The sequence below is a fragment of the Hyla sarda genome, chromosome 3, assembly GCF_029499605.1.
Source record: "Hyla sarda isolate aHylSar1 chromosome 3, aHylSar1.hap1, whole genome shotgun sequence".
In the NCBI taxonomy this organism is placed as follows: Eukaryota; Metazoa; Chordata; class Amphibia; order Anura; family Hylidae; genus Hyla; species Hyla sarda.
In genome coordinates this window covers 161470552-161498550 of record NC_079191.1, presented here as the reverse complement: position 1 = coordinate 161498550, position 27999 = coordinate 161470552, and the positions used below count along the sequence as shown (strand labels likewise).

Here is a 27999-nt window from a genome sequence, read left to right as displayed (position 1 = left end):
ATAATAAAGTAAATAAATTAAATACACAAAGATGTCTGGTACTACTTGTTAGTATACAATAACATAAGCAACAACATAAAACAACTCACGGTACTCAGTGCAAAGAAAGTCATGAATTCTCAAGTAGGTTTCAGATAAGTAGTCCACGTCACAATATGATGTGAAACATACTGTATGTTGGTGTTTTTATTGTCCTCCCATTGTGTTGTATACCCCAGGAGCAATAAAGATTGGAAAGCCGATTATTGCGAGTGCAGTGGACATTGTATCTGAGAAGTACTTGAGAAATGTGTTAATACCTAAAAGGTTCACAAGTTTAGTTAGGTCAATGATAAATAATACATAAGGACAAATTAAATAAATTTTTGTGGCACACTTAAAGGTTTTTTTTTTTCCTTTTGCCTAGTAATCTCCTTCTGATCAGTTTAAGAGAAAAAAATCCAGCTTATGTCCACACAATGTATAATGTACTGACATTTTTTTTCTACGTGTATATTTTTACTCATAACTAGCTGAGTACCTGGCGTTGCTCGGTTTTTCCTTCCTAATCCTTGTTGGGGAGGAAAATCAACATATGAGGAAGCTTTTGACTTCATATCCCGTCCTCATATCCTGACCTCATATCCCGTCATCATATCTCAACCACATATCCTGACCTCCTATACCGTCTTCATATCTCCACCTCATATCCCGTCCTCACATCCCGACTGACCGATGCACAAAAAATTTAGATAATAAAAGGGGTGGGGCTTAAAATGTGGGCATGTCTTTGTGAGATGGGGTGTGGCTTTCAAGCCGGATTGACACATTCACCAGGAGATGCAGAGTGGAGCTTGTGGAGTAAGGTACTAGAAGTCCCATTTACTTGCATGGGACTTGAAACAAAAACCCATCTTTTATATAAGGGTGTAGTTAAGGGTTAATTTAACTATCATTTCTTTTTATATGACATATAAGTCATATGTGTACCAGGTATTATTGAAATATCTCCTGCCATACAGAAGTTATGTGGGAACATACATTTCCCATTGATTTGAATGGGACTTTAAACAAAAACCCCGACCCTCACAAATGGGGGTAGTTGAGGGTTAAATTAACTATCCTATATTTTAAGCGGACATATCAGTAACATGTGACGAGGTATTAACGAAATATCTCAAGCCGTTTGGAAGTTATGCAGTAATATATATTTCCCCTAGATTTGTATGGGACTTTAAACAAAAACCCCGACCCTGACAAATGGGGGTGGATAAGGGTTAAATCACCTATCCTATGCTTGTTGTTGACATATAAGTAGCATGTGTGCCAAGTTTCATGTTGATATCTTTAGCCGTTTGGATGTGATGCTGGAATATACACAAACACACACATTGAGTTATATATATATATATATATATATATATATGGTAGCCCTTGGGGGGAGGTGTATGGTAGTGGTGGTATAGTATCGGTATATGAGGAGTTAATGTTAACCTTATAGTTCGTGACGCCAGGCTGAGGGCTGGTATGCTGAATCAATGTTCCGGCCTATCGCCGTCCTTCCCAGTAACGATAGGTGCATGAAATGACTGAAGGTCCATAAACAAATTTAACTCGAACGTGAATAACTTTACTGAAGTGCTTGCAATATCCACAGCACAGTAACAGTCTCATATAAACAGTCCTTAGGTTACTTAGTGACTGGCAGTTGATGCGGACCTTGAGTTAGTGATACAGTCTCTGAATTTAGGGAGAGATTTGCAGATTCGTCCGGATTTAGGGGAGTTATTAGGTCCGGTGATGCTGCAGAGTGTTTGGGAATTGATACACTCTTTAATTAGATTGTTCAGCCGTTGCCGCAAGGCTTGGGCCTAACTCACTGCGTCAGTTGCTGTACAGGTCTTGCTTGCTTGCTTGCCCAGGAACAAGAGAGCGAGAAGATGGCCGCCACTCCCTTATATGGGCAGGGGGCGGGGCGAATCTGATTGGTCCAAACATCTGCCATTCACCATTACATGGTGTAATGGGATTGCTTACGTCACAGGGCCTCCAAAGGTCCTTAAGCTTAATACTATAGAGTTCACCTAGTCACATGACCCGCAGGTCCTGCAACGCTATGGAAACCAAGTTATTAACCGTTTGTTTACAAATAAATCATTACATTTACATTAACCTTATATAGACCACTGGTCTACTAGTAGAAATAGAGGCAGCAAGGGGTAAACTACATTACAGGGATCGCTACGGGACTCTGGCTATGGGGACCCATACATAAATTGGTACCGTATATAATGCGGTAGCGGGACACCACATATATATATATATATATATATATATATATATATATATATATTGGCAAAAAAAAAGGTGCATAAAAAATTTGGCATTCTTTTTGACGATTACAGGCGAAATGCATACAATATGTCCATATATTTTTTGATGTGTGCACCTTCTTCCACTTCTAGGAAGTGCTCACGTCACATGAATTACTGAGCTCAGTGAGTGCTGTAAAAAGCAGCAGTTTATCATGTTAAAATGATCCTTTGTCTCCTTAGACTACCAGGGGTATTAGGTACTAATCCCTAATCCATACTATAAAACATACTGCATTTTCCCTCAAATCTTTACAATATACTTTTATTAGTCATTTCCACTGTCACGTTCGCAGAGGACCTGTATCAAACTTGAATTGCAATAAAATAAAATAAAAGATAAACATGTATTAAGCAGTACTAACTAGAATAAACAAGTGATAATCCACCAATGTCAAAAAAACTTTCAAGCTACGTGTACAAAGCCTGCACTGGGGTACATGGAGACCATACAAGTCTGTACTACATGGCAATAGGCATGCTGTGTGACATCAAAATGTTCCTTCATACAGCGCAATTTCATGGACTTTCATAGACAATTTCATAGACTTTAAAAGAAATGCTTCCAGAGGAAAACATTCTAGTACTATCCAACATCATGTAAGTGCATTACTTTGTTTCTACCAAGTTTGGTATAATATATTTCTATTTACCTTTTGTATAAGATCAAAGACATATCGGGGGATATTTATCATTGCTGCCTTTGGTAAGCAAGTTCTGAAGACTTTTATAATTTTTTTGCTTTGGTTTTGCTGATGTGTGACATATTTATCATACTATCAAAGGCGGTTTTAAATTTGGAGCACACAAGCAAAACACAGAAGTCTAAGTTGAGACATTATAGAGACTTTTTTGCAACTTTGTAAAAGTGCTTACCACAGGCAGTTTTGTAAGCCAGGTCAGACCTGGAGTTGACTTGAGACTTTTTGAAGGGGGTTGCGACTCCTTTATGCCTTCGTGCAACATTCGCACATTATAAATTTGTGACCACTGCAAAGTAAAACTGAAAGTTGCTTAGGTACGGCTGTTTGCAACTTTATGACTCCCAAAAAAGTTGCACAAAAAACTGCTTAGACACACGTGCAACTTTTTGTGTACCCAGAGTAAGCAAAAAAAAAAAGGCTCTAAACACCATGATAAATGTCCCCTATAGAGGTACAGTAGGGTCTATGGAACAAGATGTATTTTAACCCTTTGACTGAGACCTAACAGTAAAAATGAGCCAAATGGTGAACCGTATAGTATACTGGGCAGGACTTGTTAAATGCATTTATTAAAGTGTAACTTCAGGATTCAGTTACTGCCTTCCGCAGGGAAAACAGACAAAGGAATCCCATATTGTGGGTTCCCCTGATCTAGCCACAAACCTATCTGTTAACCTGCTCAAGAACTGTTCCTCCTTTGTGGATGAATTTATTGTTTTTCAGTAACTCTGAGTTTTTCCTTGTGCCTGGTCTCATCCTTGTGCCTAACCATTAAGGGCACCCAAACAGTATACAGGTTGTGCCCAGGGGGTACCTTCAGTGCAGCCTCCATATCACTGTGCCAGCCTAGGGGAGTGTGAGAGGACTAGTGGAACCACTCAAGCTCATCAACCCAATGATCTCTGTAACACCCACTGGGCCTCGGGGCACCATGCATTTTACCCCTGGGCTGCTGCATTTACAACCTAACACTTCATCAGCCTCTTGTTTCACAAAGACTGTTGTAATATGATTGCATTATTTACTACATGTATAAAAAAGCATGGAAATGCCAACTTACTTGTTAAGAAAATAACAAACATGATAGCAAAGTCATGAAAGAGAAACTGATTATTCCCAAAGATGTTTCGTTGCTGGAAGACACAAATGCACATATTATTGACTTTATGCGTGGTTGTTACTTTTGAATGTTTTCATTTGATCACATCTACAGTACAGCATCCAAACCAATATGAAAGCAGCAAAGGAAATAACTTTTTATATAGATTCATTTTTCACATTTAAAAAAACTTTTTTGATTACATAAATATTTATTAAAACAAAATTATTGACAGATATTTAGTAAAGTTAAAATAGTTACCCAGTAGAGGAGTAAAGTGTTGATATATTCAATCAATCCAAACATAGACATGTATTTAAACATGCAGAAAGATGTGACAAGGGCTGCTCTTCCTTCTCTGGAATAAAAAAAAAAAAAAAAGTAAAGCTATGTTTACACTACAGCTATGTACACACTTTGGAATGTCCACGCGGAAAGTCTCTGTGCGGTCATTCAGGAGAATGCGGGTGTCGGCATAGTATCTAAGCAGCCACAATGTCTGAGTACACTGCGTATGCGTGCATCGGCTCACATATCTCTGTGTGGCTGCTCGTAGCGGCAGATTGCTGTTGCGAGCAAGACACAAGGAGGGAAACAGCTGGAGGCACACTATAGGGTTGGGTCATTGGCAGATCCACAGCGTAAAATACGTTGTTGATCCTTTACATGTGATCCTACCTTTAGAACTTAATTGGACATTTTAGTGCACTAGGGATATTATATAATAGTCAGCATCAGGCATGTTAAAGTTCTCAGTAACAATGATATCACTTATGTCATTTCATCTACCAACAGGTTATCCTAATCCTCAGTTTGCCCTGAAGGCCTATATATCACACCCATTCTAATGACAAATAACAAGTTATAATAATAATGTTGTCACTCTCAGCTTTTCTCTTTCCTAATTTAGTGTTAGATTCCAATTACTTGCAATTATAGTTACATCATTATAGTTAAATGATTAGTATGTCTAAAAAAAGACATAGGTTCTGGTTTAACCACAGGAGGATAAAGTCAGGGCAAGGAAGAAGGGAAAGTAGAGGTATGTGGCTACATAGGGCATCATTTCATATCAGATGTAGGATGCTATTTTTTTAAGGGAAAAAAAAGTATTAACTCTGACCCTCATCCTCTACTGGCAGCTAGTGTTGGGCGCGAATATTCGCATTTCGAATTTTTATCGCGAATATCACAAATTTGTGAATTCGAGAATATTGCGAATATATTCGTTATATATTCGAAATTGCAAATATTCGCTTTTTTCCCGCTTATGCGCATATTCGCATATGCGAATATGCGCATATCTGAATATTCGCATATGTGAATATTCGCATGTTCCTTCTTTTCACTTGTGGGACAATTAGAATGATGCAAATACACTTGTCAGAGGTTATCAACAACATCCCTAGCAACCAATAGTAAAGTTGCCCACCCCCTCACTGGTGTCTTCCTCAAATACGCAAATATGCAAATATAACAAATATGCGAAATTCATGAATATAGGACGAATATTCGTCTATATATTCGCAAAATATCGAAAATTCGAATATGGGCAATGCTGCTCATCACGATTGACAGCCATAGTGATGGGCATCAGTCCCCAGAGCTTCAGAGTGCAGAGCGGGTATCCTGGTGACTGCTTTCTGTTCCAGCACTCTGTTCCAGCGTCGGTGTCGTAGTTAGCAATGCGATGTAGTTACTTTCCTTAAATATCCTGGGATGACTTTAGAAAGGGGGGAAACATGAACATTACACATGGAATATCGCCCATTTGCCTGTGCAGTGTTCATGTCTCCACACTCCCTTTTCAATGTATTTTTATTGGTGTATCTGTAGTGTTTCTGAGTGAAGTCACCTTGTTACTGTGGCTGAAGCCTCAAAAATTTCCAGCTCTGCCTCAGGCTTATCTATTAATGTATTGCAATGCAAATGTGTTATTCCAACATACATATGCAACAAAGCTGCAACTTGTCTAGCATGTCCTACTACAGGGGTACCACAACCACAAGCGGTTGCATGGAGACAAACACAGATCTGACTTGCTTTTTTGCAAAGGAAAGATTAGGTACGGCTATCCTCCAAATAAGTAACAGACTAACTTCTTCCCTTCTGGATACCTTGAAAGATAGCAGTGTCTCGGAGAACCCAAGGTAACATAAGTGAGGGAAGAGATCTTAGCATATCTTACCACAGCACACACGCCGTGAAGATCCCTGAAGCATGCACCCATATATTGGACATTAGCTAGCACAAATGTACAGTCTATAGCCAAGCTTAAAACTCTACAGACAAGTTGGGAACAAGCCAGGTCGAAAAGGCCGTAAGCCCCAGCACCTGTCACAAGGTGTTAAAAGTCTATTAAAAAACAAAGTCCTAATTCTTCAGTCTCACCCTAAAGTGCACCCTAAAGCCAGGCCAGTGTAGCCCAAGAGCCTTACACCTACGACCACAGAGAGTCAGCTAAAATCTCTGGAGGACTACAAGTCCCATAATCACCACACCTCAAGTCTATCAATTACTCCAGAACTGTAACAGTGATACATTGCCAGATACTTCAGAACTACCAAATGTATCGCAAGTACTGTATTCTCAATCCTGCACCAAATTATTATTCTCCTGTATTGTTACTGCATTCAAAAGTAAAGAACAAGTTGTTTTCTATAAACCCTGGCTTTTTAGGTATTCATTTTCCAGGGCCTTATACGGATTTAAAGAGGTACTCCGCTGCCCAGCGTTCGGAGCATTTGGTTCCGAACGCTCGGGCTCGTAGCGTGCGGCGGGATCGCAACATCCCGCCCACGCCCCCTCATGACATCACACCACACTCCCTTAATGCAAGTCTATGGGAGGGAGCGTGACGGCCGTCACGCCCCCTCCCATAGACTTTCACTAAGGAGGTGTGGCATGACATCATTGGGGACGTGGCAATTACGTCATGACTCCGCCACCCGCACCCAGCGTTCTAAACAAACGCCGGGTGCTGCATAGAGATCATGGGGGTCCCTTTGGATAGGGGATAAGATGTCTAGGGGCAGAGGACCCCTTTAAGCTTTATTGAAGTAGTGGGTTGTGGGACTACATATCTCGACATGGGGTTGCACCACTTCTGCCACGTGACACTACAACCCTCATCATCCATCATTTACTACAATCAAAGCCCTACTTCTGGCCTCACAAACTTGACTATTTGCCCCTATCACCCCTGCTTACCACATATCCATAGATCTTTAAGGGAGGAGAACAGTCAACTTAACAGTGAGATGGTCACAGCTGATTCATCTGACTGACTGCAGATTCTATTCAGCTAGCTAGTCAGACAGGGGTTATTTATTTTATTATGCATGTTTATTGTAAAATAATATGCTAATTAAAATAGCAACACAAACCATAAAAAATAGTTACTTAAAAATGGGTTTGCTTACTTTAGTAATTCTGGGACACATTGAATATTGGTAACATGAGAGTTAAAAGGAGCTGCTACCGAGGCCTCTAGCACTGACAATGAAATTCCAGCGTTGGCCATTTTTAGAGCCTAAAAGAACAAAGAAATTATTATTGTTTACATACAGTAAATTACTATTTTAGACCTTTCCCCCTAAAGGATATAAATCTCACTTCTGCAGCTATGGATATATTTCAAATATGCATTTAACCTGCCCAAATCTCCTTTTCATAACTGCTCATCTACATAAATGCTCATTTCCTCTTAATAGTAATATAAAGTAATATAAAGTAAGAGTTGTGCTGTGTCCAATCATTGGACACCTTCCTGCCAATCCCTTCTTGCAGCATAAATCCCACATGCATGTTTAGAGATTGTAAAAAAGCCATATGCTTCCATATATGTGTGCTAATATATTGTAAAATCGCTTAAAAGGAAAGGACATTGCCTACAGAACATTGAAGGGGTATTCCAGGCTTTTCAACAAATATCCAAGAGAAAGGAAAAAAAAAGAAATACTCATCTTTCCCGTGCTGATGCTGCTCCGGATTCCCAACTGGAACTACCCCAGTGATGTCACCGTACAGTGTGCACAGGACAACTGTATTCAATCGCTGGCTTCAGCTGTCTCATGCAACAAGTACATGTGAACATGGCCAGGAGCAACCAAAGGTTTGGGGGAGATTTATCAAAACCTGTCCAAAGGAAAAATTGCTGAGTTGCCCATAGCAACCAATCAGATTGCTTCTTTTATTTTTCAGGGGCCTTTGCAAAAATGAAAGAAGCAATCTGATTGGTTGCTATGGGCAGATAAGTAACTTTACCTGTGGATAGGTTTTGATAAATCTCCCACTTTGAGTATAATTTTTTTTTCCTAGACCCTGCCTAGAAGGAAAAAAACAACCCTAAAATACTCTACTAACCACTTAGGGATGCAGGGCGTATGCATATGCCCTGCATCCACGATCCTTAAGGACTCCGGGCGTACCTGTACGCCCTGAGTATTGCTGGTCCCTGCGGCTCGCCGGGCGGGGAACGGACCAGGATGCCTGTTGAAATCATTCAGCAGGCATCCCGTGACAACGCCTGGGGGGGTCCTGAGACCCCCCATGTCGGCGATCGCCGCAAATCGCCAATCAATTCAGATCAGTGATTTGCGGCAATTCCGGTCAATCGGGTCTCCAGTGACCCGGAAAAAAGGATGATAGGTGTCATCCAAGATGGCACCTATCATTTAGCAGTAGGAGTGAGGTGGCACTGGTGCCACCTCCCGATCGTCCTGATTCGTTGACTGGTAACAGCTGCTGTGGGGGTGACCTTAACAGCACCCGCTCTGCCCATGTTCCGGAGGGAGAGAGCGGGTGCCGGGAGTAGATACCTGAGGCTGGGGCCCCTGATCCCCAGCATTAGCGGCAGGATCGGGGCCCCAGGAGCGGAGTCGGCGGTGGCAGGCGGATGATTTGAGCGCAGTAGCAGGAGGTAAGGCTGGCCTTCTGCAGTTGCTTAGCAACAACTCCCTGCATGCACACAAGGGCATGCTGGGAGTTGATGTTATGCAACAGCAGAAGGCACAACTACAAATCCCAGCATGCCCTTTGGTAGTTTGTGCATGCTGGGGGTTGTAGGTATGCAACAGCTGGAGGCACATTTTGTGCCTCCAGCTGTTGCATAACTACAACCCCCAGCATGCATGGACAGCCAAAGGGCATGCTGGGAGTTGCAGTAGTGTCCCTCCAGCTGTTGCAAACTACAACTCCCAGCATGCACTGATAGACCATTACATGCTGGGAGTTGTAGTTTTGCAACAGCTGGAGGCACACTGGTTGTGAAACACTGAGTTAAGTAACAAACTCTCAGTGTTTTGCCAACAGTGTGCCTCCAGCTGTTGCATAACTACAACCCCCAGCATGCGTGACAGCCAAAGGGCATGCTGGGAGTTGTAGTCTTGCAACAGCTGGAGGTTTGACCCCCCCCTCCCCTCCCCATGTGAATGTACAGGGGACATTCACACGGGCGAGTCTTTACAGTGAGTTTTTTGCTGCAAGTTTGAGATGCAGCAAATTTTCCGCTGCAGCACAAACTCCCAGCTGGAAACTCGCTCGAAATCCCCGCCCGTGTGAATGCACCCTAAAAACAATACACAACACTACACTGTACAAAATAAAAAAGTATAGTGAGCCTTAAAAGGGTATTCCAGGCAAAAACTTTTTTTTATATATCAACTGGCTCCGGAAAGTTAAACAGATTTGTAAATTACTTCTATTAAAAAATCTTAATCCTTCCAATAGTTATTAGCTTCTTAATCCTTCCAATAGTTATTAGCTTCTGAATATTTTCTGTCTAACTGCTCAATGATGATGTCACCCCCCAGGAGCTGTGCATGATGGGAGAATATCCCCATAGGAACTGCACAGCTCTCGGGACGTGAGTCATCAGAAAGCAGTTAGACAGAAAACAGCAACTCAACTTCAGAAGCTAATAACTATTGGAAGGATTAAGATTTTTTAATAGAAGTAATTTACAAATCTGTTTAACTTTCCGCAGCCAGTTGATATATAAAACAAAGTTTTGGCACGATTTTCGTTAAAGTTGGATGGGAAAATGAAAAAAACTACTTTTTTCACTAAAATGCTGTTACATACCCCATATGTGGATGTAAAGTGCTCTGCTGGTGAACTGCTCAGAAGAGAAGGAGCGCCATTTGGCTTTTGGAGAAAAAATTTGTCTGGACCAGGTGTGTTTTGTAAATGCACATGGCCCCAGACTTCCATTCCAAACAAATTCTCTCTACAAAAGCTCAAGGGCGCTCCTTCTCTTCTGAGCATAGTAGTTTGCCCGCAGATCACTAACGGGGTATTTCCATACTCATATGGGGTATTTCCATACTCAGAAGAAATGGTGTTACAAATTTTGGAGGGCGTTTTCTCCTATTACCCCTTGTAAAAATATAAAATTTGGGGAGAAAACTGCATTTTAGTGAAAAAAAAATTTTTTTCCATCTACACATCCAACTTTAACGAAAAGTCGTCAAACACCTGTGGGGTGTTAAGGCGCACTGTACCCCTTATTATGTTCATTGAGGTGTGTAGTTTCCAAAATAGTATGCCATGTGTTTTATTTTTTTGCTGTTCTGGCACCACAGGGGCTTCCTAAATGCGACATGCCTCCCAAAAACCATTTCAGCAAATTCACTCTCCAAAATCCCATTGTCGCTCCTTCCCTTCTGAGCGCTCTAGTGCACCCACAGAGCACTTGACATAGACATATGAAGTATTTCCTTACACCAAGAGAAATTGGGTTACAAATTTTGGGGGATTTCTCTCCTTTTACCCCTTGTAAAGATTTTAAAAAAAATGCCTCTACAAGGACATGCGAGTGTAAATAATGAAGATTTAGAATTTCCTCCTTCATTTTGCTGCTATTCCTGTGAAATGTAACAAATAAAAAAAAAAGGGGGGGGGTTCAACGCAAATATAGTAGTAAGAAAGCCTAAACCGAGGATACTGCGTTGCACCTACCCTTGTGCCAAAAGGATAATTTTGTAAAACAGAAAAAGATGCAGTCCTACTAGGTATAGAGGAAATAGGAAAAAAATGGAGGGAATAAGAAGAAGTGTCTAAAACATAAATAGATAAATTGTATTTATTGAATGATAGTCTCGATGATGTTCTATAGTCTTGGCAGGGCCCTTGCCACAGACTGAACAAAATATATTAAAAGAATATTAAGACCTATATTGTACATAAAATATACATAAAATTTGCACTGTTGCGGGAAATAGATTGTTAAAAAGTCTTGAGAATAAAATATATTCGGGCTAGTGGGTTAACAAAGTCAAATAGCAGTTTTGGGAGCGCTGGAGGCTCCTAAATAAATGCCCACTGTAACAGTTTGTGCGCATATTAGCGCTGATGCAAGAAGAACAATAATCCTCTATCTCCGACAGCACAGAGACCGGGTAAATGAGGAACAAAGTTAGAAGATCAGGCACTTAGGGGGACATGTATCATTGCATTTAGACCATTTTTCCCGTCTACAAATTTTGCGCAATTGCGCTTTTTTTGCATAGAGCTGCGTTTTTTTTGGTGGACAGTTTTCTAAAGTTGTCACCAGTTTGGTCTACAGTACACCAACTAATCCAGTGGACTGGTATTTATCAATTGCGCAAAAAAAAAGTAGATGGTTTTTTTTGCGCAATTGCGCTTTTTTGCAAGAAAAGTAGTCTAAACCTAAGAGTGCTAGCAAGGACTCGTAGAAAATGGCGGACGGTGGAAGATGCAGGTGGGGGATGCAGGAGCCGTCTCTCAGCACTGCAGTACTACAACTACTCCCATCATGAGACAGAATCTGTCCCATAATGGGAGTAGTTGTAGTACCGGAGCGCTGAGAGACGCACATCCCCTGTCTGCGGGACTCTATTGTGACTGTTAGGACTACTACTCCCATCATGGACAGACTCTGTCCATGATGGGAGTTGTAGTCCTGGGACTGAAGGACAGATCGCAGCAGGTCATTCTCCAGAGACCCGCTGCGATCTGCATTTATTAACATAAAAAGCCGGCGGTATATGCGGCTCCACTGCACGGCACCGGCTCCTGTATACAGATGTCACGATTCATAATCCCCGCCTCCGGGAGAGGGGAGCTCTGATTGGTGGAAAGCTATTCACCACTATTAGCCAATCAGAGCTCCTGTCTTCTGGAGGGGATTATGAATTGTGACAGGTCTAAACAGGGGAGCGAGTGGAGCCGCTTCTACAGTACAGTATATAATTGTTATGTGTACTGTACCCCCCCCCCCAGACTAATACTGACCCCTTCTATAGTATATAATTGTTATGTGTACTGTACCCCCCCCCCCCCCAGACTAATACTGACCCCTTCTATAGTGAGCGCTGGGACCGCTGTATGATTGACAGGTCCCCAGCGCAAGTGTCCGGCCCCACTGACCTTTATATGTTATAAATCTTTATGATACACACTGCCCGTCCTCCTCTTCATTCTTCTCATACCGGAGACGCGCGGCTTCTGCTTTCACTATAGTCAGAGCGCCCCCTGCCGTTGTCTGACCCCAGCCCCGTGCAGTGTGGAGGCCGGGAGGGGGCGCTCTGTCTATAGACTATGATACAGAAGCCGCGCGACTCCGGTATGAGAAGAATGAAGAGGAGGACGGGCAGTGTGTATCATAAAGATATATAACATACAAAGGTCAGTGGGGCCGGACACTTGCGCTGGGGACCTGTCAATCATACAGCGGTCCCAGCGCTCACTATAGAAGGGGTCAGTATTAGTCTGGGGGGGGGGGGGGTACAGTACACATAACAATTATATACTGTAGAAGGGGTCAGTATTAGTCGGGGGGGGGGGGTACAGTACACATAACAATTATATACTGTAGAAGGGGTCAGTATTAGTCTGGGGGGGGGGTACAGTACACATAACAATTATATACTGTAGAAGGGGTCAGTATTAGTCGGGGGGGGGGGGGGGGGGGTACAGTACACATAACAATTATATACAGTACTGTAGAAGCGGCTCCACTCGCTCCCCTGTATAGACCTGTCACAATTCATAATCCCCACCAGAAGACAGGAGCTCTGATTGGCTAATAGTGGTGAATAGCTTTCCACCAATCAGAGCTCCCCTCTCCCGGTGGCGGGGATTATGAATCGTGACATCTGTATACAGGAGGAGGGGGGAGGGGAGTGCAGCGTTGCCGCCGGCTTTTTAAGTTAATAAATGCAGATCGCAGCGGGTCTCTGGAGAATGACCTGCTGCGATCTGTCCTTCAGCCCCAGGACTACAACTCCCATCATGGACAGAGTCTGTCCATGATGGGAGTAGTAGTCCTAACAGTCACAATACAGTTTCGCAGCTGGGAGATGTGTAAGAGCCATCCCTCAGCACTGCGGTACTACAACTACTCCCATCATGGGACACAAAATTTCCCATGATGGGAGTAGTAGTCCAAGGGCAGACTGACGGATCTCAGGGGTCTCACTCTTGAGACCCCTTGCAACTTCTCCGCCCCTGCCCCCTAGTGATGACATCATTAGGGGGCGGAGCTTCACAGTCCAGGCCTGAAGCCAGGGTGGTAAGTATGGCTCTGTTCTCATTATGCGTTTTGCATAATGGGAACAGAGCCTTTTTGGCAGTGTGTTCCCAAACAGGGAGACTCCAGCTGTTGTTTACCTACAGCCCCCATGATGGGAGTTGTAGTTTAGCAACAATTGGAGGCTCCCTCTTTAGGAACACACTGCATTATGTGCGCTCTACCCAGGGGAGAGCGCCAAAAATGTCATTTCAGATAAGTGAATGCAGAGGACTACCTGAGATTCGGTGGAGTGTGACGATGACTAGCTTTTTTTTAATGTCAATAAAAGGGTTAACGAGGGCTGTGGGGGAGTGTTTTTTTAAATCCATTTTTTATTTCATGTGTTGTGTTTTTTATAATTGAAATTTCAGGCTTAGTAGTGGAAGCCGTCTTGTAGACGGAATCTATTACTAAGCTGGGCTTAGCGTTAGCCCCGAAAACAGCTAGCGCTAACCCCCAATTATTACCCCGGTACTAACCGCCACAGGGGTGCCGGGAAGAGCCGTTACCAACAGGCCCGGAGCATCAAAAATAGCGCTCCTTGGCCTAGGCGGTAACAGGCTGGGGTTATTTAGGCTGGGGAGGGCCAGTAACAATGGTCCTCGCCCATCCTGGTAATGTCAGGCTGTTGCTGATTGGTTGGTGTCTGATTGACACTGAAAATATGGGGAAGCCTATGTGTTGTTTTTTTTTGTAATAAAAAAAAGTGTGTGGTTCCCCATATTTTCAGTGTCAGTCAGATACCAACCAATCAGCAACAGCCTGACGTTACCAGGGTGGGCGAGGACCATTGTTACTGGCTCTCCCCAACCTAAATAACCCCAGCCAGGAGCGCTATTTTTGACACTCCAGGCCTGTTGGTACTGGCTCTTCCCGGCAACCCTGTGGCGGTGGGTAACGGGGTAATAATTGGGGGTTAGCGCTAGCTGTTTTTGTGGCTAACGCTAAGCCCGGCATTGAAAAAAAAATGTATTTAAAAAAAAAAAAAACACTCCCCACACAGCCCTCATTAAACCTTTTATTGACATGAAAAAAAAGCTGGTCATCATCGCAATACACTGAATCTGACGTAGTCCTCCCCATTCACGGATCTGAAATGAGAAAAAAAAAAGGTTAGGACATCATTTGCGATCTCGCCTGGTGAGTGCGCCCATACTACAGTGTGTAACAGGGGGCCTCCAATTGTTCTTGTCTGCCTACTGTATCCTGTATGTACAGTCATCTATAGATGGCGGTATATACAGGAGAGCGCACAAAGATTTAACTCAGAACTGCAGTGTGGGTTAACTCTTTCCTTGCTGGGCTCCTGTATAGTATACATGGATACACTATGCCCCCTGTATACTATACAGCGGGCGGAGGTAAGTGGTGATGCTCTGCACCCTGTATATGTATATGCTGTACATCACTTCTTACCTCCTTACACTCCGTGGGGCGGGCGCTCTGCATCCGACCCATGGAGTAGTACCTGCAGTGAAAAAAATGCACACAGGGTACAAAAATGTTTGTTTCCGCACATCAGCAAAAATGCAAGAAAAAACTCAAGAGGGGAGATTAATCAAAACCTATGTAGAGGAAGAGCGGTGCAGTTGCCCATAGCAACCTATCAGATTGCTCCTTTCATTTTTGTAAAGAAGCAATCTGATTGGTTGCCATGGGCAACTGCACTACTCTTCCTCTGTACAGTTTTTGATAAATCTCCCCCAAGAAAAATTACCAAAATGCAGGAAAAGCTGGGACCGTTTTTCAGGCGTTTTTGCTGGTGGACAAAAAAAAAAACCTCAGTGGAATCCTGAAAAACAATAGAACAAAAGCCCAGCGTCCAGGATACACCACTATTCCTGTGAGGTGTAGAACAGGTCTACAAATAGAACTTTGTGGAGATTTAGACCATTGCACAAAATTTATCATGGGGCTTGGACAAGTTTGATAAATTTGGAGAAATTGCTCCAAATTTAGACCAAACAAAATGATCTACAAAAAACGTCTACCAAAAACAACATTGATACATCTCCCCCTTAGTGCCTCTTACCGGCTCCTGGCGGAGGACGATTGCCGGCATACGGCAGCGTGTGCAGATGTATTTGTGGTACGTCCCCTTTGACCCGACGGCATGATGTAAGAGAGACGCACAGAGTCCAGTGGTGGTGATGTCCTGGATGCCTCTCAGTCCCGGTAGCACGGGAGCAGATGAGAGAGGGGTCCGGTGTTGAAGATGAGTTTAACAGCGTGTGGCAGCACTGTGAAGTGCCTCTCTGCCCCGACGGCATGGGGGTCAGATGTAGAGGTGAGGATAGCCCAATAGGTGTCCCGATCAAAGTGCAGACTATAGCAGTCTAACCCAGACGCATTTCGGAGAGCTGGGTCCCCTTTTTCAATGGTAGCAATTATTCAGTCTTTTGCATTGCTACCATTGAAAAAGGGGACCCAGCTCCCCAAAACACGTGCCTGATCTTCTAAATTTGTTACTCATTTACCCGGTCTCCATGCTGTAGGAGATAGAGGATTATTGTTCTTCTTGCATCAGCGCTAATACGTGCACAAACTGTTACAGTGGGCATTAATTTAGGAGCCTCCAGCACTCCCAAAACTGCTATTTGACTTTGTTAACCCACTAGCCCGAATATATGTTATTCTCAAGACTTTTTAACAATCTATTTCCCGCAACAGTGCAAATTTTATGTACAATATAGGTCTTAATATTCTTTTAATATATTTTTGTTCAGTCTGTGGCAAGGGCCCTGCCCAGACTATAGAACATCATCGATACTATCATTCAATAAATACAATTTATCTATTTATGTTTTAGACACTTCTTCTTATTCCCTCTATTTTTTTCCTATTTCCCCTATACCTAGTAGGACTGCATCTTTTTCTATTCCTGTGAAATACCTAGTTTCTAAAATGGGGTCATTTATGGGGTATTTCTCACAGAAAAGCCCCTCAAATCCACTTCAAACTTAACTGGCCACTGAAAAATTCCGATTTTGGATTTTTGGTGAAAATTTTGAAAAATTCTGCTATACTTTGAAGCCCTCTAATGTATTCAAAAAGTTAAAACATGTCAACTTTATGATGCCAACATAAAGTAGACATATTGTATTTATGAATCAATATATAATTTATTTGGAATGTCCATTTTTCTTACAAGCAGAAAGTTTCAAAGTTAGAAAAATGCTTACATTTTTTTAAATGTTCATGACATTTTGGGATTTTTCACCAAGAAAGGATGCAAGTAACGACAAAAAATTACCAGTATGTTAAAGTGCAGTAGAATATGTCACGAAAAAAATAATCTCGAAATCAGAATAAAAGGTAAAAGCATCTCAGAGTTATTAATGCATAAAATGACAGTGGTCAGAATTGCAAAAAAAGGGCTGAGTCCTTAAGGTGAAAATGGGCTGAGTCCCTAAGGGGTTAAAAGCAAGTAAGAAAAAAAAAAAAAAAAACAAGCTTGAAATACCCCTTTAAAAAGAAAGTCTAGATTTATGCATTTGTGCACTTACCGCACAGTCATTAGCTCCATCTCCACACATCCCAACATAGTAGCTATAAAACACAAAAGATTGTTACATTTTTTTTATGAATATTGATCAATCAATAGTGTTGCTCACGAATATTCACAATTCGAATTTTAATCGCGATTACGAATATTCGCATTTTTTTTGTTCACAGTACACATCACAGTGATCACTGATCATCCCTCTCTGTTCTTCGCATATGCGCATATTCGCGAATTTTGAGCCCTCCCTTCTTTAATGGTATAGGGAGCCAATGGGCTAGTGCAGTGGTCTCCAACCTGCGGACTTCCAGATGTTGCAAAACTACAACTCCCAGCATGCCCGGACAGCTGTTGGCTGTCCGTGCATGCTGGGAGTTGCAGTTTTGCAACATCTGGAGGTCCGCAGGTTGGAGACCACTGCACTAGTGCATTAACACTGTGATTTTTTTGCCTAGTGAAACCAATAGGGCCATTGTGGTCTATGGGGATCTCACAGTATGTATATGTGTAAGATAAGCAGGAGGGTCTCGGCAGTACAGTAGATGGGAGACAGTACGGTGGTTCGAGTAGTGGGGTGGGGCGGAGTGTTACAGTGTTGTGGTTTAACTTTTTTTCTAGTGATTGACAAATGTAGGTCAATTAGTAATTAAGAAAGCCTGTGAACCATGGGGACTAGGTCAATTGGCAAATAACTGAGTGTTTGAACTGTGGGAACTAGATTAATGGGGTACCAAATATGGGTATTGGGGTTAATTGAAACTGGATGTAATGTGTAAGGCTGGGTATGAATGAATGAATGAATGAATAGGAGGTTAAGGAACATAATGGGATATTTATCAATACCTATGCAGAGTAAAGGTTACCCAGTTGCCCATAGCAACCAATCAGATTGCTTCTTTCATTTTTCAAAGGCCTTGTACAGAATGAAGGAAGCAATCTGATTGGTTGCTATGGGCAACTGCACCACTCTTCCTCTACACTGGTTTTGATGAATCTCCCCCATAGAGGGAGATTTATCAAAACCTGTGCAAAGGAAAAGTTATCCAGTTGCCCATAGCAACCAATCAGATAGCTTCTTTCATTTCTGTAAAGGCCTCTGAAAAATGAAGTGATCTGATTGGTTGCTATGAGCAACTCAGCAGCTTTTCCTGGTAAGTAAAGTTAAATCACAACACTGTAACACTGAGTCCCACCCCAGGACTCGAACCACCACAGGGTCTCCCATCCACTTTACCGCCAAGACCTTCCTGCGTATCTTACAGTTTTACATACTGTGAGATCCCCATAGACTACAATAGGCCTATTGGTTTCAATAGGCAAAACATCACAAATTTAATGCACTAGCCCATTAGTTCCCTATACCATTAAAGAGAGGGCTCAATATTTGCGAATATTCGCATACGCGGTTCGATTTTCGCATATTCACATACATTTTCGCAAATGCGCATAAAAAAAATAATAATATAACGAATATGCGAATTTCGCGAATATATTTGAGAAATATTGTGAATTCGACTATGGCCTATGCCGCTCATCACTATCAATCAGTACCTTTTTATTATCATAACATTATAAAAAAATATATATATATAACGGATGTAATCTTTCTTTGTTCAGTATTTGACCAGTCTGGAAAATATTTTCATTTTCAATCTTTTTATTATTTTTAAAAAGAAAAGAAAAAACACAAATTCCTAAACAAAACATGAAAAAACAGAAAACCACACCAACAAAAAAAACACATTACAAACAAGACAAAACAATTTTCCTTAGTCTGGCTGTAAACAATATATCATATGGTGTTGCGTTGATTCCAGCCTATGGTTCTAGGGTCCCGGCATAAGACATTCTTTCCCTCATAGGGGAAAAGTTACCAAACTATATTCTATAACTTAAATTATGATGATCAGATACCAACCATTTAGCCCATACGGAAAAGAAAGAGGATACCTTGTTCTCTGTATGTGCGATTGTTTGTTTATATCTACAAGCTAGATTAATCGAGGCTTTAACCTCTGGCAAATATTTTCTATACACAAGAACACTTACTCAAGCTTTCGAAAATCATCTATTATTGCTGATTTCTGCCCAGGAGACATTCTTGCAAAAACTGTGCCGTTCATTATTAACTATGGAAAACAAAGCAATAATATTGTTGTTAGTTATTGTTACAGAAGGTAAATTATGGCTATAGGCTCTGAACATAATATGTATGTACAGTAAGGAACAGTAAAGATATACTCAAGGTATATATCATGTATTATTTTGCAATAGCTATAGTGTTGACGTATTTACACACAATATACACACACCTCACTGTATAGTAACTAATGCTGTGATGATGTGACACAAAAATCATGATGCCACATGATAACTCTTGTGAATTTGTCAGTAAGTCACAGAAATACTAAATACACATTTAGAAGGTGAGTCCTGCTGGCTTAGGGCCTGTGTACTATAGTACTGGACACAATGGAGAAGATCTATAAAAACCACCGTAAATAAAACCAACAGTGATGATCAACAGCAACGTCATGATCAAGCAGACAAGATCCTTGGTAAGAAATGTATGTGCAGTGAAAAGGTTTCTAATTCTTTTTTTAATTGGTCACTTACTTTTGGTAACAAGTCAGGGAAGTGTTTCTCTAGATTTTCATAAGTCTTCCCATTCATTGAAAAATGATAATCACTATTGACAATATTTTGTGTTTTGCCATCCAAGACATCTTCAACATTGATGGATATTTCCTGGTAAGACAAGGTTTCATATTCATAATAACATAAATAACTAAAAGCTAAAATATAAAAACACAGTAAAATTGTTGGTCAGAAGGAACACGTTAAGTGTAGAATGGATGGATGGACGGATGGATAGATAGATAGATAGACAGACCAGATAGATGTTCAAAAGGATCTATATTATACTTATTATTTTTCAATGGCATAAAACTAATTAGTCTGTTACTATTTTTTTTATTTCTAGTTGAATGTCTCCTATTTATATCTCTATATTTAATATTATAAATGTCAGAACCCGTAGGGTTAATATGTTCTAAGATTCTTTTTTTTTATTTTGGTTTCTTGGCAACGCCTAGCTTTCTGGCTGGTTAGCTGACCTTGCTGATTACATCTGACTGGCTATTTAAAGGGTGACACTGTTAGGCGGAATATATTCTAGGGAAAGATGTCGTGTAGACTTAACAAATATCTTTTTTAGGGGTGGGGGGAATAGACAAGTTGATTAAAATGATTCTGACTGCCGATCAATATGTATATATATATATATATATATATATATATATATATATATATATCTATATATATATATTTATATATTAATACCTATATATTTAATACCTACATATTTCTAATGCTGAAAAAAGATATATGTTATAGTGTTGCTCGCGAATATTCGCAATGCAAATTTTATTCGCGAATATCGCATATTTGCGAATTCGCGAATATTCGCGAATATAGCACTATATATTCGTAATTACGAATATTCGTTTTAATTTTTTTTTCACAGTACACATCACAGTGATCACCCCTCTTTGCTTCCAGCTTGTGTGGTGTAAAGAAGGCTCTAATACTAGTGTGTGAGACTGGCGTGCGAATTTTCGCATATGCTAATTTTCGCATATGCGAAAAGTAGCATATACTAATTTTCGCTTATGCGAATTTTCGCTTATGCTAATTTTTGTATATGCGAATTTTCGCATATGTTAATTTTTCGCATATGCTAATTTTCGCATATGCGAAAATAAAACGAGAATATTACGAATATGCAAATTTAGCGAATATATGACGAATATTCGTCCATATATTCGCGAATATTCCCAAATTCTAATATGGCCTATGCCGCTCAACACTAATATGTTACCTATTCTTAAACTATATGGGGGAGATGTATGGGGGAGATGTATCAATGTTGGTAGACGTTTTTTGTAGATCATTTTGGTTGGTCTAAATTTGGAGCAATTTATCAAACTTGTGCAAGCCCCATGATAAATTTTGTTCAATGGTCTAAATCTCCACACAGTTCTATTTGTAGACCTGTTCTACACCTCACAGGAAAAGTGGTGTATCCTGGACGCTGGGCTTTTGTTTTATTGTATTTTTAGGATTCCACTGAGGTTTTTTTTTGTCCACCAGCAAAAACGCCTGAAAAACGGTCCCAGCTTTTCCTGCATTTTGGTAATTTTTCTTGGGGGAGATTTATCAAAAACTGTACAGAGGAAGAGTAGTATCAGATTGCTCCTTTCATTTTTGTAAACTTCATTTTGGGCAACTGCACCGCTCTACATAGGTTTTGATTAATCTCTCCCCTTGTGTTTTTTCTTGCATTTTTGCTGGTGTGCGGAAACAAACATTTTTGTACCCTGTGTGCATTTTTTTCACTGCAGGTACTACTCCATGGGTCGGATGCAGAGCGCCCGCCCCACGGAGTGTAAGGAGGTAAGGAGTGATGTATAGCATATACACATACAGGGTGCAGAGCATCACTATTTACCTCTGCCCGCTGTATAGTATACAGGGGGCATAGTGTATCCATGTATACTATACAGGAGCCCAGCAAGGAAAGAGTTAACCCACACCGCAGTTCTGAGTTAAATCTTTGTGCGCTCTCCTGTATATACAGCCATCTATAGATGACTGTATATACAGGATACAGTAGGCAGACAAGAACAGTTGGAGGCTCCCTGTTACACACTGCAGTATGGGCGCACTCCCCAGGTGAGATCGCAAATGATGTCCTAACCTTTTTTTTTTCTCATTTCAGATACGTGAATGGGGAGGACTACGTCAGATTCAGTGTATTGCGATGATGACCAGCTTTTTTTTTATGTCAATAAAAGGTTTAATGAGGGCTGTGTGGGGAGTGTTTTTTTTTTTTTAAATACATTTTTTTTCAATGCCGGGCTTAGCGTTAGCCACAAAAACAGCTAGCGCTAACCCCCAATTATTACCCGTTACCCACCGCCACAGGGTTGCTGGGAAGAGCCAGTACCAACAAGCCTGGAGTGTCAAAAATAGCGCTCCTGGCTGGGGTTATTTAGGTTGGGGAGAGCCAGTAATAATGGTCCTCGCCCACCCTGGTAACGTCAGGCTGTTGCTGATTGGTTGGTATCTGACTGACACTGAAAATAGGGGGAACCACACACTTTTTTTTATTACAAAAAAAAACAACAACACATAGGGTTCCCCATATTTTCAGTGTCAGTCAGACACCAACCAATCAGCAACAGCCTGACATTACCAGGATAGGTGAGGACCATTGTTACTGGCCCTCCCCAGCCTAAATAACCCCAGCCTGTTACCGCCTAGGCCAAGGAGCGCTATTTTTGATGCTACGGGCTTGTTGGTACCGGCTCTTCCCGGCACCCCTGTGGCGGTGGGTACCAGGGTAATAATTGGGGGTTAGTGCTAGCTGTTTTTGGGGCTAACGCTAAGCCCAGCTTAGTAATAGATTCCGTCTACAAGACGGCTTCCACTACTAAGCCTGAAATTTCAATTATAAAAAACACAACACATGAAATAAAAAATGTATTTAAAAAACACTCCCCCACAGCCCTCGTTAACCCTTTTATTGACATTAAAAAATGCTAGTCATCGTCACACTCCACCGAATCTCAGGTAGACCTCTGCATTCACTTATCTGAAATGACAAGAAAATAAAAACACGAAAAATGGGTCAGTACATTTTTGGCGCTCTCCCTTGGGGAGAGCGCACATCATGCAGTGTGTTCCTAAAGAGGGAGCCTCCAATTGTTGCTAAACTACAACTCCCATCATGGGGGCTTTAGGTAAACAACAGCTGGAGTCTCCCTGTTTGGGAACACACTGCCAAAAAGGCTCTGTTCCCATTATGCAAAACGCATAATGAGAACAGAGCCATACTTACCACCCTGGCTTCAGGCATGGACTGTGAAGCTCCGCCCCCTAATGATGTCATCACTAGGGGGCAGGGGCGGAGAAGTCGCAAGGGGTCTCAAGAGTGAGACCCCTGAGATCCGTCAGTCTGCCCTTGGACTACTACTCCCATCATGGGAAATTTTGTGTCCCATGGTGGGAGTAGTTGTAGTACCGCAGTGCTGAGGGATGGCTCTTACACATCCCCCAGCTGTGAAACTGTATTGTGACTGTTAAGACTACTACTCCCAGCATGGACAGACTCTGTCCATGATGGGAGTTGTAGTCCTTGGGCTGAAGGACAGATCGCAGCAGGTCATTCTTCAGAGACCCGCTGCGATCTGCAATTATTAACTTAAAAAGCCGGCGGCAACACTGCACTCCCCGCCGCCTCCTGTATACAGATGTCACAATTCATAATCCCCGCCGCTGGGAGACAGGAGCTCTGATTGGTGGAAAGCTATTCACCACTGTACACCAATCAGAGCTCCTGTCTTCTGGCGGGGATTATGAATTGTGACAGGTCTATACAGGGGAGCGAGTGGAGCCGCTTCTACAGTGTATAATTGTTATGTGTATTTCCCCACCACAGACTAATAGTGACCCCCTGTAAAGTGAGCGCTGGGACCGCTGTGTGATTGACAGGTCTCCAGCGCAAGTGTCCGGCCCCACTGACCTTTATGTTATAAATCTTTATGATACACACTGCCCGTCCTCCTCTTCATTCTTCTGATACCGGAGACGCGCGGCTTCTGCTTTCACTATAGTCAGAGCGCCCCCTGCCGTTGTCTGGCCCCAGCCCTGTGCAGTGTGGAGGCAGGGAGAGGGCGCTCTGTCTATAGACTATGAAACAGAAGCCGCTCGTCTCCGGCATCAGAAGAATGAAGAGGAGGACGGGCAGTGTGTATCATAAAGATTTACAACATGTAAAGGTCAGTGGGGCCGGACACTTGCGCTGGGGACCTGTCAATCACACAGCGGTCCCAGCGCTCACTATAGAAGGGGTCAGTATTAGTCTGGGGGGGTACAGTACACATAACAATTATATGCTGTAGAAACGGCTCCACTCGCTCCCCTGTATAGACCTGTCATAATTCATAATCCCCGACAGAAGACAGGAGCTCTGATTGGCTAATAGTGGTGAATAGCTTTCCACCAATCAGAGCTCCTGTCTCCCGGCGGCGGGGATTATGAATGGTGACATCTGCATACGGGAGCCGGCGGCAGATCAGTGGAGCCACATGTACCGCCGGCTTTTTAAGTTAATAAATGCAGATCACAGCGGGTCTCTGGAGAATGACCTGCTGTGATCTGTCCTTCAGCCCCAGGACTGTTGTAGTTGTTCCCATCATGGACAGAGTCTGTCCATGATGGGAGTAGTAGTCCTAACAGTCACAATAGAGTCCCGCAGACGGGGGATGTGCGTCTCTCAGCGCTGTGGTACTACAACTACTCCCATTATGGGACAGATTCTGTCCCATGATGGGAGTACAGTAACCCCCCGACCTACGATGGCCCCGACATATGATAAAATCGACATACGATGGCCTCTCAGAGGCCATCACATGTCGATGTCAGCATCGACATACGATGCTTTTATATGTCGGGGCCATCGCATTAACTGCTGTCCGACAGCGCAAAATGCTTAAGCTGCTGTCGGATAGCAGTTTAAGCATCCCTGGCAGGTTCGCTTACCTATTCCCGCTGCTCCGGGTCCACTTCGCGATCCTCCGTTGTCTTGCGCATCTTCTCCAGGGTTCGGGCCTCGCTTTCTGGCGTCGTAATTACGTGACTACGCACGCCGCGCCGGCGCAACAGCGTAATAACGTCACCAGAAAGCGAGGCCTGGACCCTGCAGAAGATGCGGAAGAAGCCGGAGGATCGCGAAGAAGACATCGGAGCAGCGCGACAGCATCGGAAGCCCCTGGGACAGCATCGGGAGCGGTGAGGACCTGGTCCGGAGCGACGGGGACAGGTGAGTATAACTTCCTATACTTTACATTGCACGGATCCCTCAACATACGATGGATTCGACAAACGATGGGTCGTTTGGAACGAATTACCATTGTATATTGAGGGACCACTGTAGTTGTAGTACTGCAGTGCTGAGAGACAGCTCCTGCATCCCCCACCTGCATCTTCCACCGTCTGCCATTTTCTACGAGTCCTTGCTAGCACTCTTAGGTTTAGACTACTTTTCTTGCAAAAAAAAAAGCGCAATTGCGCAAAAAAAAAATCTACTTTTTTTTGCGCAATTGATAAATACCAGTCCACTGGATTAGGTGGTGTACGGTAGACCAAACTGGTGACAACTTTAGAAAACTGTCCACCCAAAAAAACGCAGCTCTATGCAAAAAAAGCGCAATTGCGCAAAATTTGTAGACGTGAAAAATGGTCTAAATGCAATGATACATCTCCCCCCATGTTCCTGATGTCATGTTCCTGATCTTGCCATCTGCTCGTGACTAAGATTGAAAACCTTGGAATGACGCCAAGATGAGACATTGGAAGTCAAAACATTTGATGCAGATTGCATAGAAGGGCAAAGATCTAGAATTTTCCAGTATAAGGCTGGAATTCCACTGAGGATTTTTTTTGAAAAAACGCCAATTTTCCCGCAAAGTGTTTTTTTACCCAAAAAACGCAGCATCCAGATGTTAGCTGCAAGTCAATAGTAAACTGCAAAATGTCAGATCCACTTGGCGTTTTTCAGTTTGGCATATTTTTAATTTTTTTTATCCTTTTGGCATTTTTTTTAGCAATTTTGGGCTCAGAGGCTGGTTTTTCAAAACGCCCAACAAAACCTACTTTGGCATTTTTTGCACAGAAATCGGGGCGTTTTCCTCCCATAGAAGTCTATGGGAGAGCAAATATGCCAAGAAAAATGCCAAGTTGGTTTTAACTTTGGTTTTAACATTAGCGATCCAAATAAGTGATGGAGATACCTTTTTAGCTAAAATTTTGTAGGGTACCATTAAAAAAATATTATAAAAAAGATACAGTAGTGATGGAAAAAATTGTATTAAATTAAATTTATCTTTTTATTACGAAATTTTTATTAATTTTTAAACAGGGATCAAATTATGAGGGTAGGTAAAGAAGCTAAAAATGTAGCCGACAATAATAAAAATGTAGTGTGTGTGTGTTTTTCACTTTTTTTTCAATTTTTTTTAGGTAGTACTACTACTCCCTGCATGGAACACACTGTTCCATGATGGGAGTAGTAGTACATGTACTAATAGAAAGATCGCCTGTTGCGATCCTTCTGAATAATTTATGGATGCTCCTACAACCACTCTTCTATGGTCCCCTGCACTGCTGTATATATACACCTATTCAAATTTCCCGCAGAGAGCTGTGATTGGCCAGATGGTTCCAGCCAATAACAGCTATCTGTGGAAAATATGAATAGGTGTATATAAACGGCAGGGCAGGGGACCATAGGAGAGCGTCCGCATCTGTACATTATACAGGAGGATCACAGGGGGTGTCAGGAATGATACCCACTGTGATCTGTTCTTAACCACAAGTACTACTTCTCCCAACATAGAGCACACTCTGCTCCATACTGGGAGCTGTAGTACCTGCATTAATAGACAGATCGCAACAGGTCTGTCTATTAATACAGGTACTACAGCTCCCAGCATGGAGCAGAGTGTGCTCCATGTTTGGAGTAGTAGTACTTGCAGTTAAGGACACATCACAGCGGATGTCACTCCTGACACCCGCTGCGATCATCATATCTATTGCAGAAATGGAGCGGCTGTATACAGCACTTGCATCTCTGCTCTGTACTCCGGTCAGTGATGTGAATAGAACATTGCTGATTCATATTTCCCTCTGAGAGCTGTGATTGGCTGCCACCATCCGGCCAATCCCCACTCTGAAAATATGAATAAGTGATGTTCTATTCACATCACTGGCCGGAGTACAGAGCAGAGATGCGAGAACTGTATAAAGTGGCTCTGCATCTCTGCTATATTAGGAACGATCGCAGCGGGTGTCAGTAGAGACACCGGGGCGATATGTCTCTTAGTACAGATACTACTACCACCATCATGGAACAGTGTGTTCCATGCTTGGAGTAGTAGTACTACCTAAAAAATGTAAAAGAGAAAAAAAGTTAAACACACACCCACACACTTTATAAAAACATTTATTAAACATAAAATTTTGTTATATAAAAAAAAACCTTTAGTTAAATACATTTTTTTTACATCCCTACTGCATCCTTTTTTTAATTTTTTGTACAAAAAACGCCAAAGGGACCAAAAAAGGCAAATTCCACACAAAGGTAAAAACGCCAGAAAAAAACGCCAAAACGCAGGGAAAAACAGTGGCAGTTTTCCTGGCATTTTTAAGCCAAAAAAAAAAAAACACAAGGCAAAAACCTCAATGGAAATCTAGCATGAGAGCGAGAGGGCTGCATGAATGAACTTTGGCCAAGAAAGAAATAGATACCTAAAATATGCTAATATATACAGAGATAAAGCTCAAATAACCAATCAAAATGTAACATGCTGATTTTGACATCATAAATAAACCTCCTCCTTTGTCAAATGTAAAAACCAAATGTACTTCCTGAATTATACAGAACTCTTTTGGGGCAGCTCCTTAGACAGTATGCTGAGAAGGAGATATACCAACATCCTGTCTGGTGTGAATCTCTTGCGCCAGCCCTCAGCCATACGCAGCAGCGGTCACTCACATTTTAATGCCTCACCTCAGGCCAATCTGACAGCTGTCACGCCTCCTCCCATAGGATTGCATTGAGGGGGAAGAGTGTAATGTCACACAGGGGTGGAGCTGTGACGTCACAATACTCCCCCGTGATCGCCAGTCATCAGACCCGGAGCGAACATACTCCGGGGGCTGATGGTAACGGGGTGCTGCGTGAA

The 27999-nt window shown here is 42.2% G+C and overlaps 1 protein-coding gene across 1 annotated transcript in view; it reads right to left on the bottom strand.

Moving 5' to 3' along the window:
- Window positions 1–27999, bottom strand: part of LOC130361835 (probable cation-transporting ATPase 13A4) — a 103555-nt gene that overhangs the window by 16355 nt on the left and 59201 nt on the right. Inside the window, exons 20-25 of the mRNA XM_056565393.1 lie at window positions 19808–19939; window positions 19241–19320; window positions 17196–17238; window positions 7577–7686; window positions 4416–4512; window positions 4116–4188 (exon numbers count right to left, since the gene is read on the bottom strand). Of these exons, the coding sequence (XP_056421368.1) occupies window positions 4116–4188; window positions 4416–4512; window positions 7577–7686; window positions 17196–17238; window positions 19241–19320; window positions 19808–19939 (535 nt within the window). The remainder of the gene's footprint in view (window positions 1–4115; window positions 4189–4415; window positions 4513–7576; window positions 7687–17195; window positions 17239–19240; window positions 19321–19807; window positions 19940–27999) is intronic.